The 17,795-nt window shown below is 42.3% G+C and overlaps 1 protein-coding gene across 10 annotated transcripts in view; it reads left to right on the top strand.

Annotated features, from left to right (window-relative positions):
- The first annotated feature begins 1,477 nt into the window (after window positions 1-1,477).
- Window positions 1,478-17,795, top strand: part of NINJ1 (ninjurin 1) — a 38,468-nt gene continuing 22,150 nt past the window's right edge. Inside the window, exons 1-4 of one of the 10 annotated variants that reach the window (XM_053298653.1) lie at window positions 8,092-8,151; window positions 9,017-9,063; window positions 10,982-11,184; window positions 12,167-12,322. Coding sequence is in view for 1 of the 10 variants with exons in the window: in XM_053298650.1 (XP_053154625.1) it covers window positions 1,899-1,946 (48 nt within the window). In the remaining 9 variants the exon portion in view is untranslated. Of the gene's footprint in view, window positions 1,947-8,026; window positions 8,152-9,016; window positions 9,064-10,957; window positions 11,185-12,166; window positions 12,323-17,795 lie in introns of those variants that run through there. The other 9 variants (XM_053298655.1, XM_053298651.1, XM_053298652.1 and 6 more) reach the window with 9 other exon arrangements.

The raw sequence follows: 17,795 nt of genomic DNA, 5'->3' as shown, positions 1-17,795 counted from the left end.
ACATATTTAATGATACCTTCATGTGGTACCACCATATGAATTTTGAGAACTTGCTGAAATTCTGGAATTACAACATGAGTTGGGGGGGGGGGGAAGGGGTACATGCCACCTAATGGCACAGCAGGGAAATGATTTACCTAGTGAGCAAGAGGTTGCTAATTCAAATCCCCGCTGGTACGTTTCCCAGAATATGGGAAATACCTATATCAGACAGCAGCTATATAAGAAGGTGCTGAAAGGCATCATCTCACTGTGTGGGAGGAGGCAATGGTAAACCCCTCCTGTATTCTACCAAAGAAAACCACATGGCTCTGTAGTTGCCAGGACAGGGCACAACTTTACTTTTACTTTCATGTGAAGACAAGGGACCTTCCAATGAGGCTTGAACATAGAGTTCAAGCTAGAGTGAGGGATCCAATTCCAGAATTTTTTGTAACTTTCTGCCATGAAACAAAGCAGTGATGACACTTTTAAACAGTTTTAGAAACTTTTTTTAGTTCATTAAAAAACACTAAGTTTTGATTTACAGTATATACCGCCTTGTGATTGTTTTTAATGAAAGGTGATATATAAATTTAACAATAAAAATAAGTGAACCAATATTCTTGAAAGTCCACACACAATATTATCATCATTTAATTTAATACCATGTGAAATTTCAAAGCCCTCTGCCCAACTATTTGGGGATTATTAATCTTTTTTAGTTTCCCATTGATCCCTATGGGGAAATTATTCTACGGAGCCTATGTTTGATTCTTCCATGGAGTCCCCTTCAGAGCTTGTTACACTACAGGGTATATCTGGTGGTGTTCTATCTGATGTCCCTCTGCAAGGCAAAGCTCCCCCACCCCACCCCCATGTACTAGAATAAATGTCCAGGCAGAAATTCAAGACCATAAAGCAGGCTGCTGGCAATACAAGGGTTTCTTGGCCCTCAATCTGAATGGAGGAAGGAGAAAAGATTGCTAGATGGAACTCTTCCTGACTCTGTGCCCCATGTTTAACTACTTTTCACTACATGGTAATTCTGCATGAGAAAATAGGGCACATCACCGGGTTGCCTTGGAACTTGCTGACACATTTCCTCCCCTTAAAATAGCACAAAAATAAAATCTAGTCTAGGGGTGGAGAGGAACAAGTTTGTGAATTATGCCTCATCCTTAACTTGGTTAAGGAGAATAGCAAATAAGAAGAACCACCAGTAGACTAATTCTAAAAGTTAATTCTAATTCAACCGTCCGTTGAATTAGACGGTTGCTAATTCAATTGCTAATTCAATTGAATTAGACGGTTGCTAATTTCGCCTGCTCCCCGTCCGGCCATTTAATCTCTGCAGTGTTTACTGAAAGGCATTAGTAAACATGATGATGATGATCTGGCCAGGAGGAGCAGCGCAAGCGCCTGATGTGGGCCGGTCCCACCTTCCAGGAATAGGTATCACGTCCGCTACAATCACGGCGCCTGGCAGCATGCCTCCGTCTTAGAGGCAGGCGGATGGTCCAGGCTTTCCAAAGGGCCGGGGAAGAGCCTTGCCTTTTGCAAACAGAAAACGGCCGCCGCCGCCGCCACCACCACAGCAAAGGAAAGGGAAGTTCGCGGGGCCAGCTAAATATCCACAGCAGCCAGCCCTTGTCAGTCCAGGGCGGGACAACAGGGCTGGGTCCCCAAGTCTGGGTAGCTGAAGGTTTCGTGAGAGCAGCCTGGAGAGGGCGGGAAACCCCGCGCTGAGCACTCGCGCCCTCCCGCTTCCTCTCGCACTCCCAAAGCGCTGGAGTCATCAGGGAAAGGAGGACTCTCTGGGCTTCGCGTGAGGCTCAGGCTTGGCGGCGGCTGCTGCTGCTCTCCCGCCTGGCAGAACGAGAGAGGGCCGCCGCGACAGCCCTCAGCCAGCCAGCAGCATGGGCTCGGAAGCACACGAGATGAACGGGCTGACCACTGCGGACGAGGTAAGCAGACAGAGACGCGCCTCAAGGGAGCAGCCGCCGGAGGAGGAGGAGGAGGAGGCGCGCGCGCACTGGCTCTTCCCCGGCCCCTTTCCAGCGGCGGCGGGCTATGCGGGACATTTGCCGCTAGGCTTGGTGTTGGCAGCTGAGGCCGGATGTATTGCTGCTGCCTGCCGCGAGGGAAAACGGACAGGGCAGGCAGCCTGAGGCTATGGATTCAGCGGGCTTGTCGCTGGGCAGGGCTTTCCGCGGGAGCCTCCTCCTCGCTCCGAAGTACGGCCTAGTTTCCCCGGCAGCGCGGTCCTCAGCCGAGCCTGATCAGCCCCCAGCCACTGGAGCACTCAGGGGGCTCCGGAGAGGCGGCGCGCGCGGCGGAGGGGGGAGCTGTTTTGCTTTCTGGAGCGCCTTGGAAAGCTGCAGGCCGGCCTGGCGTCTCCTCCTGGGCGGGGATTTCCAGCAGATCAGGGCCTCTCAGTAGCCGCCTTGTTTTGGAGCCCCTTCAGGGCAAGCTTGAGTGTAAGCAAAACAAGAAAGGCTGTATCTAAAATGCCCGGGCGGAAACGATTGGAGACTGTGGCATCCATTGGCAACAAAACTTAGTTGTATGTAGTATGGGCTGAGACACTGGCCCATCTCCCCCAAGTTGGTTCTTAATGTAGCTAAGAAAAGCTAATTCCTGCCCTTATGCTTTAAAAACCTATATTTAGTTTATAAGGAAATGGATATTCACTTTGTTCACTTCAAACCAAAAGTGTATCCACACTCTTTTCAATGATGTGGATGAAAATTGTATTAAGAGTTGCCACTATTTACTTTGCATTCCATTATTTTATTGTTTACATTGCATGGCACTGCCTGTTTGTTTGTTTTAATGCAATTGTTGTGCCAGAGACAACAGTTGCCTTTTGTCAGATGTCCTTAGATACAATTTCAGACAGTTTGCACACCTGATGAGACATGATGTAGTGTTTGATGGGGAGTAGACCACCACCTGCTCATTGGATCGGCTTCTCATGGTGAAACATACTAGTTGTGATAAACTGCATCCAGACTTAATTTGTGCCAGAGCTCACCAGGGCTCTTTCCCAGCACATAGTATCTATTTTTAGTGTTCAACTGCACTAGACCTAGGGTTCCCAACCTATGGTACTCCAGATGTTGCTGGACTGTATCTTCCATCATCTCCAGCTACAATTTATTGGGAATCCCAGGAACATAGGAAGCTGCCATATACTGAATCAGACCATTGCTGAGTGTGGTCTACACAGAGTGGCAGCAGCTTCTTCAAGGTTCCAGACAGGAATCTCTCTCAGCCCTATCTTGGAGATGTCAGGGATGGCACTTGGAACCTTCTTCTCTTCTCAGAGCAGCTCCATCCCCTGAGGGGAATATCTTACAGTTCTCACACATCAAGTCTCCCATTCATATGCAACCAGGCTGGACCATGCTTAGCTAAGGGGACAAGTCATGCTTGCTACCACAAGACCAGCTCTCCTCTAGATAGTACAAAGTAAGAATAAATTAAAATGTCCATGTCCCACAAATATTGGCTTGGCTTACTAAGCAGCCTCCATTTGTGCCCACATTGACTACTTTCCATTTCCCCAAGTCCTGTGACATGCTTGAGGAGAGGCAGGAATTTCCCTCATTTGTGTTACAGTGAGACTGAGAGGCAGAGTTTTATATGATCTATGTTTTGTACTAGAACAGAGCCCTAGTACAAGTGAGAGGTCAGTTGAAGTGCTGCATTCTTCTTGCCAGAAGATATAATTAATATATGGCATACTAATCCCTGAGGGATTCCCTAAGTAGATTTGCGGACACTTGAAAATGCTTCTAAGTGAGTTGTGGGGAATCTGAATACAGCTTAAGCTGCCACCAGCTTTGTCCCTCGTACATTACTTAGGGATGTGCACAGAACGGGATTTGCGTTCCGTCCAGTCAAACTGGTTGTTCCAATGGAACAAGCTTGGAACGTTTCGATTGTTCTGAGTGTTATTTTGAAGGGCTGTTTTTCCCTTGAGGACTGGTTTTGGCACTGGCTTCTGATTGGTTTGCAATCTCCTTGCTTCTTGGTTGGCTTGTTATCATACAAAACAGGGTCCTTTTCATCAGTTTCTAGGAAGTAGAGATGGGATTTCAGCTTCTATCCAAAGATTCTTTTCCCCCATAGCCATGTGGACTGCATTTTAGGCAGGGCTTATGCAAATAGGTCAAGGCGTACTCTGCATGTAGGCTCTTAACACTGACAGGATCAAAGGAAGGAAGAGGCATAAATTTCTCATCTCTGGAGGAAATTCCTCCAGCTCTTGCAAGACATAACACCTTCATAAGCCTCCAAGGTTTTAACATAGATGCTCTACGTGACATACAGGCTGGCTTCTTATGGTGCCAGAAAAATAACCAAGAGGTCAAAATGGAGCTATTAAATGAGAAAAGGATCCAAAACTGAGGCTTTTATTTACATAGGCTCAGAATGCGTCTTACTTATATTACTATTGAACAACTGCAGAGAGTCTTGACATAATGAAGGATTTAGGGAATGGCATCCAGATCAGAAGGCGTTGCATTTTCAAACTGTGATTCTCTGTATTTTTTGATCTAGAAATTAAGCAAGAGCTTGTTACTAAGAGAGCTAGTAAATGCTTTGTTGTGAGAAGTGGCTGACAACTTCTGACAACTTTAATCTGACAACTGCTCTAACTTTTGACTGGTTTCTTAGCTTACCTTTTGGGGGAAAATGAGCACATGGTTTACTTCATAACTCCAGGCAGCCTTGGATGGTGCAAATTTCTTGGATGCATTTTGGTATGCTTTCTGGCCTGGACATGTAACTGAGATTATATAGGAACATGCCTTCTACTAACTCAGACTATTGGTCCATGTATATCTGTATTGTTTATACCAACTGGAAGTGCCTCCAAAATTTCAAGTAGGGGTCTATCCCAAGTCTACCTAGAGATGCCATGGACTGACCCTGGGATCTTCTGCATACAAAGTATCTCCTGCCTCTGCCCCAAGCTACACTTTTTGCCCAATTGTTTTATTTGTCCTGTGCATCCTTCCAGTGACTGTTGCTGGTGTCTATCTTGTATTTCTTTTAGATTGTGAGCCCTTTGGGGACAGGGATCCGTCTTATCTTATTTATTTATTATTTCTCTATGCAAACCGCCCTGAGCCATTTTTGGAAGGGCGGTATAGAAATCAAATTAATAAAATAATAAATAATAAATAAAATAAAATGAGTGATGTGTGGAGGTTGAAAGATGATAAAATCTGGTTGATTTTGCTACACATCTCAACAGTGTTTGATGTGGTAGACCATGAGATTCTGTTGAATAACTTGAGAGATCTGACAAGAACTTGTGGAATGTAGTGGCTACAGTTCTTTCTATAAGAATAGTTCCTGATATAGTACCGAGGAACATAGGAAGCTGCCTTCTACCGAGTCAGACCACTGGCCCATCTAGCTTAGTACTATCTACACAGAATGGCAGTGGCTTCTCCAAGGTTACAGGCAGAAGTCTCTCATCCTTATCTGGAGATGCTAGGGAGGGAACATGGAACCTTCAGCATGTAAGCAAGAAGATGCTCTTCCCAGAGGCCCATCTACTAAGGGGAATCCTTGCAACTATCTTGCAGCATCCCACGAGGTCTTTTCTATCCCTATTGTGTTTTAGTGCCAATACACAGCTGTTGGGAGAAAGTATCTGAAGTTTTGGAGCGCTGTGTTTTTGGCAGGCTGATGACAGACAGCTCTATTTTTCTCAGATCCAAGAACAGCAATCTTAGAATCTAAACTAGTGTTTGGAAGCCATAATGAACTAGATGAAGGTAAATAAGTGATGACTGAATTCAGGCAAGAATGTGATTGTAATTGGAGGTTCTGAGAATTCATGGAAAGAGGCCTGTTTGGGGATCATTGGAGTAGTATCCTCTTGTTTGGGGATCAATGGTGATGATCAGATGGAAAGCAGCAGTGTTCAGTTGGAAGTGCTGTTATCCGAGGACACACAAGTAGCTGTGGGACCTCCAAATACTTTGTCTCAACTTCTAAAATTTTGCCATTAACTGTAATAAATATATAATCTTTAGTCCAATGTTTATTATTAATTAAAGCAAAAAACCTTTGATTTACAGGGATAGTTATGGGTGTGGCTGCTCCAACTGAACTCCAAAAAGTGAAGAAATGTGATAGCCCATAATGTTCATGCCATGGCATCGTGAAACCTAATGTCCAGTCTGAGATATTTTATCACCCTACAAAATCATAACCATGGAAACACAATTTGGCTAGGTTCTCCATGCTCCAATCAACTACCTGTGTTGGCTGGTAGCAACAGCAAAAACGGGATTCATATTTAAGAAGAATTTGGTAACGTGCCTCTAAGCATATGGTGAGCACTGTTAACTCAACAGGCAACAAATACCATCAGCATAATTAATAAAAGAGAACTAATGGAGGACCTAGCCAAATGGGAGGGAAAAGATTATTAGACAGCTGGATGTCCACACTCCTGTGCACGTTGCACAGGAACAAAATAGACGCAGTTGAATATGCAACCTCTTTCACAAGCATGTATATTTATGTTAAAAGGCTACATAGAGCTTCAGTGAAATTGCCAAAGTCACCCACCCACCCCCTCCTCACACCTCAGCAGCAAATGTGGAGCAGTCCTTTCTCTGAAGAGGTGAATTTGACAAGCCATTGTTTCACCTCTACATTGAAGGGGATTCTACCAACACTGCAAAGGTGCAAAGAAAACTGTTATTTACAGCTTTTATGTAGAGATGAAATCCTTCTTCAGATGGCTAAAAAAAAGGAGGGGGGGACACTGTATCCAGCATCCCAAGAGCATGTTGTAAGCTTTGTCCTGATGCTGACATGCTCAGAAGCCTCAGCCCCAGGCTGTCCACACTTATAGTAGTGGCACTGTAAGCACGAAGAGATTATTTCCATAATCTGTTTAAAAAAACAAAACAAATGTAGACCATTGATCAAGTAAGCAGGGATTTTAAAAAATTCCAGAGATGGGGTGCACACACATGTGGATGCTGGGAAGCTTTGCAAATATTCAATACACTCCATAGAATTTGAGTGGATCTATCAATAGAAGAAAACCATGCTGGCCTTGGGCCGAAATAAACAAATACATACATACATGCAATAGAAGAAAACCAGTTCAGGAAGTGCTGGCCTCACTATGAAGTGACTTTGCCCTTAGAAGATCCCTCACTATGAATTGACATGCTAGGGGTCCTTAGGAAGGGGACTAAAAATGAAAATGCCAATATAATGCCCTTATTCAAATCTATGCTGTGGCCACATTTTGAGTACTGCGTACAGTTTTGGTCACCATATCTTAAGAACAACATTGTAGAACTGAAGAAGGTGCAGAAGAGGGCAACCAAGATGACCCGGGGCCTGGAGCAACTTCCTTGTGAGAAAAGGCTACAGTATTTGCGGCTTTTAAATTTGGAACTTGGAAACAAACTTGGAAAAGAGCAGAAACATGATAGAGGTTTATAAAATCATGCATGAAGTAGAGAGAATGGATAGAGAGAATTTTTAACCCCTCTCTCACAACACTAGAACCAGCGGTCATCCTATGAAATTGTCAGGAAATTTAGGACTGACAGGAAATAGCTTTTCATACAGCACATAATTAATGTATGGAATTCCCTACCACAAGTCACCATCTTGGAGTTTTAGCCACCATCTTGGAAGTTTTTGGTGCCTAATATTACTTTCTAAAACCAGAAATATTTGACATTTGTGTTAATTCTCAGGTCTGTGCCACTAACTGAATGATTGTTATGATTTTTGACAGTTTATACTGTAATGCCATGTTTGTTTTTGGCCACCATATTGGATTCTTGGGCTGTCCAAGCTTACTTTTAAACCATACATTCCTGACAACATTTCTGCAAAATCTCATGCTTGTGAGCCAAAGTGCACAATTCAGCTTAATTTTCCAATTTAGTTGTTCCACTAGTTGCCTTTAGCCACACATTGGCTGAGGGCAATGTCTGATTGGCTGTGTAGCATTGTGATGTCATCCTGTTCATCATATGACTCCTGATTGGCTGGAATCTTCTATGTGACTATTCCCTGTAAGAAAGGAGAACCAGTAATTGGAAGAAATGGTGCCATAGTAGCAGCAGCACTTAGAGAGAAAAAATGGCAGCAAGCTGAGTGGGGGAAAAGGTATATTGGCACAATTTAGAAGTTTGGGCATAAATTTATCTGTTGGTTTTTTCTGCCAAAAGTTCTACTTTCAACTCATAATTGAAATGGTAGAAGATTCTGGGCAACCTTAAAAAAGTCTGTTTGATACTTTTCCTAAGTATGTCCAATTGTCATACCCAAATTCTTGAAGCCATACATCACCTGTGATAGCTTCCCTTTCCCCTGCACAGATGTTTTTAATAGTCTCTGTCCAGAGGTGAAATGACTTGTAGATTATTCATGACAGTGCAAGCCCAGATATCACTTTAAAGCAGCAAAATACCTTTTTATCTGAACAAAGCATTCAGAGACCCCCAGCCAAGTTGAGACATCTTTGGCAGCATATGTTTAGTTTAATATTTTAGGTATTGAATTTTAAGGTTGTCATGTACTCTATATTATTTTGTTTAAATATTTCTGTCCCTTATCCATTCCTGCAAATTTAAGTATGAAATGGATTAAAAATCTAAACAATTTAAATAACCTATTCACAGAAGTTCTAATTTTGCACTCTTGTACACCCAGTGTATTCTGGAGGCCAGTGGGAATTTCAGTTAGGCAAGAAATGCATACTTGAACACCAGATTTATCATGCAGAACTAACCACTGAGGCCTACTAGCTAAGCTTCCGTTTTTGTTCTGTAAATCCTCACAAGGGAACTGCACACAGTTCAATGATTTTTCATTATTATGAAAACAATCAGTAGCAAGTCAGAAAAGGAAAAGATTAGTATGGAGAGGAATTTGGATCTCAGTTGTTTACTGAGTGCAAGGCTGAAGACATCAGAAAATGTATCATAGCACTAATTCTGTGACTCAGATCCCTGTTTATCTTTCATCACAGCCAAATGCAGTTCCAGGTGTGGGGAGCAATACTTTTGGAATTTAATGGTAATGTATTGGCAAGCCACAGCAGGATTCTACAAAATAGGGATACCCTGTCTGTCTGTCTCTTGAGCCTCTTCCAAGAAAACATGCTTGACTAAATGAAGACCTGGGGCCAAAATGCACATTATATTAAAAGCACTTCATAAGAGAGGCCACCATATTCCTGCGATGGTCGTAATCTGGATTGGGCTCCCTATGACTGCTTTCCCCACCCTGGAGGAAAGGTTCATAGGAAACATAGGAAACTGCCATATAATGAGTCAGACCATTGGTCTATCTACAGTAGCTCAGTATTGTCTTCACAGACTGGCACCGGCTTCTCCAAGGTTGCAGGCAGGGATCTTTCTCAGCCCTATCTTGGAGAAGCCAGGGAGAGAACTTGGAACCTTCTGCTCTTCCCAGAGTGGCTTCATCCCCTGAGGGGAATATCTTGCAGTGCTCACACATCAAGTCTCCCATTCAGATGCAACCAGGGCAGACCCTGCTTAGCTATGGGGACAAGTCATGCTTGCTACCACAAGACCAGCTCTCCTCTCCACACTAGCACCAATCAGAGCTTTCCTCTTGTGGCAGATTACAAGTGTGGAGGAGTGATCTGGATCAGACTGCCGATAATTCCTATTTTGTGCAGAGAAGTTTAGCAGAACAACTCTAATGATGTCCTTGATATATTATAGCACCTAGACGTGTAACATAGGGAGGCTATTCACATGAGCATGCAAAACCGGGCTAAGGGAGCCTAGCCCGGTTTTGCATGCTCGTGTGGACCACCCAGGTGCTCCCTTGACCTCATTTAATTGATTTGTGTGTCTGCCGCGGCTGCTTGCAACTACGGCAGGCATACTTGTGGGGAGGGGGGATCCCAGTAATACAGCGCTCTGATCTGTGACCACAATTAACATACTACTACTAATAATAATAATACACTGCACACTCGTGCAGTGCGTTATTGGTGTTCTGAGGGGTGTGGTGGCGCTTCCCTGCACCCAACCCCTAGAGCTGCCAGGAGAGCTGCAGGCGGACTGTAAGAGAGCCGCTGCTTGTCTGGGCGGGTGATCCTCCCACACAGCGAAAGGTGAGTGATCATTGGAATTTGGGTGGTAGCTTCCACCCATTAGTCACTACCATCCAACCCACTTTGGCCACAAAATGGAGGTCTGAATCTCTGAATTTTTCGGTCTGAATCTGGGGTGAATTGTTTTGTCTACAAATCACCCGAATCAGCCTGATTCAGGTACAAATCATTTTGTACCCGAATCGTTTCACACATCCCTAATCTTTATTTTGAGCTACAGCATTAGAGTACTGAATAATATACACAATTGAATTGAGGGACTGTAAAGCATTTTTGGATTAATGCCCCTGAAAAAGGCTGAGTAATAACTGAAATGCCTCTGGTATATTGCGAAGAACTATTAGACATCTTTCTGGAACAGTTGGTATCAACTCACAGATTTTAAAGAAATGTTTATGGAGTTTTATTAAGGACATCACATTGACCTTGATCACAATGTGATGTCACAGTACCAACTAGGAACCTTAGAAGAAATATCAATTTGGACTTTTCAATATTATTATTATAGGACTGAATTTATACACTTTTGATGGTTTTTATGTATGATTATTTGTAAGGATTTTAATAGTGTCAATTATTATGGGTTATGAGTGGGATTCATGTATAGGAATCAATGAAGAGATATAATTTATCATGCAAGTTTGATTAAATGAGATACAGTACTTCATTATTTAAGATTTGTATATTACGATTTTTATTTTGGGTTCTTTTGTGTACCATTTACTGTTTTTTTGAACCCTAAAACTGTTTTAATCAATCTATCCTTCACATGCTACATATTGGATTGTTCATGCCAGTTTGTATCTTGTCAATTGCACTTCTCGTTTCCTCTCTGTGATGAAGAAGTAGGTGGAAGGTGAACTATTCTGCCACAATCAACTTCTTCCAATCCCAGGACTACCGATCACAGAAAACAATAAAGATACAGCATGATTATATTGTTTTTATAAGCCTCGTTGGTTTATCTTTGGCAAGAAAGGCAGCCCACACACCTTGGATCCCACGCACCCTGGAAATGATCTCTTTCAGCTTCTGCCTTCGAGAAGGAGGTACAGGGTCATAAAGGCCAGGACCAGCCGCTTGAGAAATAGCTTCTATCCAAAAGCAGTTTTAGCTTTGAATGCAGCAAAATACAGTTTCTGACGGGGGTTTTGTTTTCAGTTTTTCAGAGTTTTTTTAGTGTTTCTTTTTAGAGTTTTTTAGGGCAATGGGTATATGGGGGGCGGGGTATATTGGGATATATTTAGCTATTTCTTGTTAGGTCCTGTAGAGGTTGTTGTAGATTCTTTCAATCTCGTTGTTCTGTACAGGACAATGACAATAAAGACTTATCGTATAAACCTATTTTGAAATAACAAATAAAACAGTGCATTAATAAAATACAGTTACTTACATGATGCATAGTTTTACATCTCTGTAAGTGTCTGTGCCCCAGGTCTGCTGCAGACTCTTAAGCAGTGTCAACACTGCCTAAAGGAGTGGCGGCACAAGTAGTGCTACCACCATATCCCCCATTCACAACAATAGGGAAATGGCGATAGCATTGCTTGCCCAATCACTCATTCAGAGCAGCATCAGAGCTGCTTAGGAGTCTGCAGCAGGCCCTGGGCTTAGCGTTAAAGAGACATCACACTGTGCATCATGTAAGCCAACATCTCACCAGGAAGTTTTTCACACAGGGCTTTTAAAGCCCTTTAATGCTCATTTCCTCCGGGATGGAGGGGGAGCATTCACATATCGGCCAGATTTACCCTGAAGTCCCTGCGTGTTATCGGGGAGCAGTTCACACATAATTCGTGTTTTTCACTGTGGTTAAGAGTGTAGATCGATTTATTATAGTGGGTTAAAAAATCCACTATTTTCATTGGTGTTTTTTTTACAACTTCAAGTTTGCAGTAAAGCCTCCCAGTAAACTCATGGTAAAGCCTTCTGCGTGTAAAAGTCCCTGACTTTGGCCCAGTTAATACTATCCAGTGCCAATTAATATATACTTCTCTTTCACTGATGCCTGCTCTGATATCTGTTTGGCAGGTCCAGTCATCCCAGGACATAAGCTTCCATCAAGGCATGGATTTGTGGTTTTCCTGGGAAGCACCATGGTGTGGGCCTGAAGACCTTTCCTTTGGGGCTTAGAGTCTTTGCCTGTTCAAAAGCATCTCTGCCAACTTCATTGATACTAAATTTCATGTAAGTTAGTTGCATAGGGCTTAGTCCCTAGCCAAACTATCCTGGAACAGCTGGGTGAGCAAAAAACATGGATGTTGTCACCAGTTCAATCGAGCAATAGCAAAGTGGCATGCAGTCACTTTCAGCTTACAGAGTGATGTCACCAGCTCATATCCAGGGTGCGGATTTGACTTAGCAAACAACCACAGTCTGGTGAAAGCTAATAAGCTGCAGAGTAGCGTGACAGTAATAAAAAACTGCAGTCCTCGTCACATAAATGAACAAGTTGCCCTGTGTGATGTAGCACTAAGCACTCCACCTTACTGAAGGCATTAAATAAATCAAGTCTATGAAGTCTGTGGCTTCACTAGCTATACTTCAGTGATTTTTGGGGGCAAAGATATTGAGGAAAAGGTGGGTGGGATTTTGGAAACTCTAGAAAGTAGTGGAATGTGAGGGAAGAGGGAGTGAAAATTTTCCTCAAACAAAAATCCACACCCGTCTCACACATACAAAGAAGCAAATCCTGACTACATAAATAAAAACATTGACTGATATCCAGAAATCATGACTAAATTGCCCCATTAATTTCCAATAAGACTACTCATGAGTAATTTGGTCTGGAGGCCAGCAAGTGTTTGAAATTAGGAAAGCTGTTATCTGCACAAGGCCAGAAAAACAGTTTAGGTCTTGATTGTAGAAATAATTCTGCAAACATTTGCACATATTCCTTTGAATAGCCCCAATGTATGCAGTTTATTTAGGTTTTTGCAAGACCAGATCATTTTCTGTGATTTTATGGAACTTGTTTGATGGGCACAAGATTCTAACTAGAACAGTGCTCATTCACATGCCAAGATTAAAACACCTTTTATAAACATAACTAAAGTTTTTATTTATTTATTGTAAAATTTATATACTGCCTTTCATTAAAACAAGGCGGTTTACAAAAGTTAAAAAGCATATAATGAAAATGACAGTTAAAAGTATAAGCTAAAAATATGACAACAAATCTGATTTAAAATATATAAAATACAAACATAAAAACTGTACAGAGATAAAAACACACAGAAGCAGCAATAAAACAATCATGTCAAGGCCTGGATAAAAAGCCAAGATTTAGCAAGCTTTCTAAAAAAAATTATTGTTTTAGTGGTTTGTTTTAATTTGTAAACCGCCCTGAGCCATTTTGGAAGGGCAGTATATAAATCCAATAAATAAATAAATAAATACTGTGATGGATCCGAGGAGCAAAATAATGAGCAATCTAAGATGGAAAGGGAAGAGGCAAACACTACCAGCAAAATTTCAAAACCAGTAAAACAAATTCAGGAGAGCTAATAGTTTCAAACACATTAGTGGGCAAACTTTATAACTGACCCAAAATGCAGTTGGTATTACACAGGATGTTTACTAATCTGACACTTATAATTGAGAATACCAACACAAAGCCCTAGATTATGGAGTGGGAAAGAATCACAATTCAAGGTGGCATCGGAGGTGAAGGCAGGCACCATCCTTAATGTAGTATGTCACTCAAAAGGCAGGCTGATATTTTTCTGCTACTTTAGCAGTTTTGATATAGTTGATAGTTACATCAAAAACTGAACCAATTTCCTGTTCTAGGAAAGTGGGGTGGATGGAACGGAACTGTTCTGTTCTGTTCCCCACTGCCTAAGAATGTCATATCAGCACCAGTGCTTCTTGTGGCATTTCATTTTATCTCTCTTTGTCCCACTAACCTTTGAGTGTTTTCTATAAATAACATAAGTCTTTTTCGAACTGTGAGCTCCATTTTAAAAAAAGATAATACATTTCCATATGTGCTCTCATTTATCAAATATGTCTAATCAATAAATATCCTGAAAAGAAGGGGACAATGCCTTCCTAAAGGAAAGTGAGGTACCTAGATCTGAGCAGTGTCAAAAAGAAGCCCTTCTATCCTCTTGGGAAAAAGAAAGGCACAACCCATCCCCACAATTCTGTGCAAACTAGAAATCCCCATTCTCTTCCTTCTAGCTCTCAGCTGAGCAAAATGTTCTGGTGTTTGCTGTTAGTTTGAATATACATTACTATAATCATTTCTGTAAATATTCACTTCTCTCAGAGATATCTATCAGTTGTAAGCTCCAAAGACTGTATCTTAGGCAACATATTTATATTACTTTTCATTTATAAAATCATATCAATTAAAATATTAACAAAAATTAGCAGAATGATAATTAAAGTGATTTATTACAATGTTTTAATTGAAATATTAAATAATTTGAAATTATTTGGAGTATAGTTTTTTTCCTGGTTGGGGATGGAGACCACCTTAGGCGCCCTGATGGATTACTTTTGGCAGGAGGAGTGGAACTCAGTAGCTACTGAGAGACCAAGAGAATGGTTACATTTTTCCTGTGATTATAAGATTTATACAAAGCTGCTGAGGGAGGTCATCCAGAGATTTGGGCTGAAATGTCATGAATGTGACACTCAGTTTTACCTCTTGTTTCCATCTGATAATTCCAGGGAAGTTGTGGAAATCCTGAATCATAAGAACAGCTCTGCTGGATCAGGCCCAAGGCCCATCTAGTCCAGCATCCTTTTTTACACAGTGGCCTACCAGATGCCGCTGGAAGCCTTCAGGCAAGAGCTAAGGGCATGCCCCCTGTTACTCCCCTGCAACGTATTCAGAGGCATCTTGCCTCTGAGGCTGGAGGTGGCCTATAGCCCTCCGACTAGTAGCCTTTGATAGACTTCACCTCCATGAAGTTATCCAAACCCCTCTTAAAGCCATCCAGGTTGTTGGCTGTCACCACATCTTGTGGCAGAGAATTCCACAAGTTGATTATGCGTTGTGTGAAAAAGTACTTCTGTTTGTTGGTCCTAGATTTCTCGGCAGTCAATTTCATGGGATGACCCATGGTTTTAGTGTTAGGTGTGTGAGAGAGAAATTTCTGTCTATCCACTTTCTCCACACCATGCATGATTTTATATACCTCTATCATGTCTCCCTGCAGTCGTCTTTTTTCTAAACTAATTAGCCCCAAGTGTTGTAGCCTTGCCTTATAAGAAAGGTGTTCTAGGCTCCTGATCATCTTGGTTGCCCTCTTCTGCACCTTTTCCAGTTCTACAATGACCTCTTTTAGATGTGCTGACCAGAACTGTATGCAGTAGTCCAGGGGTGGCCGCACCATAGTTTTGTATAAGGGCATTATAATATTAGCAGTTTTATTTTCAATCTCCTTCCTAATGATCCCTAGCATAGAATTGGTCTACTAGAAGCATAATTTAACTGGGCTTCTAGTATTGTCGTTTTGAGTAAACTCCTTGCGTTCTGGAGTGAAGTGATTCCTAATTTTCCCTTTGAGTTTTCTTTTCACCATACTCCTTATTGTGGAGAAGTATCCTCTTGTGAAATTCAAAGTGTCTGTGTTAGACTTCCTTGGTAATTCTCTCTTAGCATGTATGCTGAATTTGATGGCACTGTGGTCACTGTTCCCTAAAGGGTCAATGACACTTACATCACACACCAGGTCCTGGGTGCCACTCAGGATTAAGACCAAGGTCGCCTTCTCTCTGGTTGGTTCCATGACCAACTGTTCTAGGGCACAGTCTTTCAGTATCTAGAAATTTGACTACTTTGTCATTATATGACATTATGTGAATTTACCCAGTCTATTATGTGAATTTACCCAGTCTGTACCTGGATAATTGAAGTCACCTGTTATTACTGCCCTGCCTCTCCTTGACGCCTCCTTGATTTCCTTCTGCAACTCCCTGTCACTGTCAGTGCTTTGGTCCAGAGGGCGATAGCACGTCCCCAGTAGCACATTTCCTTTCAGGCCTTGTATTGTCACCCATAGCATTTCTGTGGAAAACTAATGTGGGTAGCTACCTTGAGAAGATGGCACATCTTAAAAGGCAGGATAGAAGTGTATAATATAAATAATGATTTAACAATCTGAGTCGTGTTTTATCTTAAAACTTCCAGTCCCAGATCTACTAAATTAGGATTCTACTAAATTAGGATCAGCTCTGTTGTGATCTATCTTTATCATTGATTAAAAGTGATCTTTAGATCTGGTGACTCATTTTTGAGTTTTTTGTTAAGATTTCGCATAACTTGCTGCCAAAAGTTTTTAAACTATAAACAGTTATGTCACTCCTATTCATCTTGACTTGGACTCTGCAGTTAATGCAGCATCATTGGTGGAGGTGTCCTGAATACATCCAGTGGAGCTGGAGAGCTGATCCTGTGGTAGCAAGCATGAATGGTTCTAAGCAGGGTTTGCCTTGGTTTGCATTTGGATGAGATGATTGTGAGCACTATCTGCTGTAAAACCTTTCCCTTAGGGCATGAAGCTGTAGCTCAGTGGTAGAGCATCTCCTTGAATGCAGAAGGTCCCAGGTTCAATCCCTGGTGGCATCTCCAAGTAGGGCTGGAGAGACTCCTGCTTGAAATCTTGGAGAGCCACTGCCAGCCAGCGTAGACAGTACTGAGCTAGATGGACCAGTTGTCTGACTTGGTATAAGGCAGCTTCTAACGTTCCTGTGTCCTACTGTCTGGTCCAGTTTTGTTGGATGCTTTTAGCTAATGGATCCTGAGGATGTGGACAAGGTGTTTGATTGAATTCAACCGGCCGCTTCTATGCTTGGGGCAGGTTGAAAAGGCCTCCCTGAGAGAGGGAGTGGTTCCAGCTCCATTGAAAGAAGCTATTATTTGACCACTCCTGAAGAAATCTAGTCTGGACCCAGAGGATGTTAACAGATATAGACCTATGGCCAGTATCCCCTTCCTGGACATGGTGCTTGAGCTAGTGGTGCCTGATCAACTTCAGGCATTCTTGGAGGAAACTGGTTATCTAGATCTATTTCAACCATCCTTCAGGCCTGGTTTTAGAAAGGAAACTACCTTGGTCACCCAATGGGACGGCCTTTGCCAAGAGAGACGGGGGAGTATGACCCTTTTGATTTTTTGATCCCTCAGTGACTTTCGATATCACCATGGTTTCCTCCTGAATAGGCTTGCCGGATTGAGTGTGGGTGATACCACTTGGTGGTGGTTCTATTCCTACCTGGATGGCCCTTCTACCTGGGAGGCCACCACTCAACCCCTTAGCAGTTATGCTTTGAGGTTCTACAGGGTTCTGTTCTTTCCTCCATGCTGTTTATCTACATGAAACCACTGTGAGAGGTCTTCCAGAGATTTAGCTTGGGTATCATCAGTATGTAGATTACCCCCAGCTGTATCTCTCTTTTTCATCAAATGCAGGTGAGGCAGTGACTGTTCTGAATCAGTGGTTAAGCATGGTAATGTTAAGCCTGGATGATGGTGAATAAACTGAGACTCCTTCCAGACAATACAGAATTATTGTTGATCGGTGGTTGGTCCACCCTTATGATTGATTCTCATCCTGTTTTGAACAGGGTTGCCCTTTCCCTTGAGTATCATGTTCACAGTTTCGGGGTAGTCATTGATTTAGTGTTCTCACTAGAGCTCAAATGG

This window comes from Hemicordylus capensis, chromosome 2 (genome assembly GCF_027244095.1).
Source record: "Hemicordylus capensis ecotype Gifberg chromosome 2, rHemCap1.1.pri, whole genome shotgun sequence".
Lineage (NCBI taxonomy): Eukaryota > Metazoa > Chordata > Lepidosauria > Squamata > Cordylidae > Hemicordylus > Hemicordylus capensis.
Note: the sequence above shows the minus strand (reverse complement) of the source record. Positions and strands in the feature narration are given on the sequence as shown.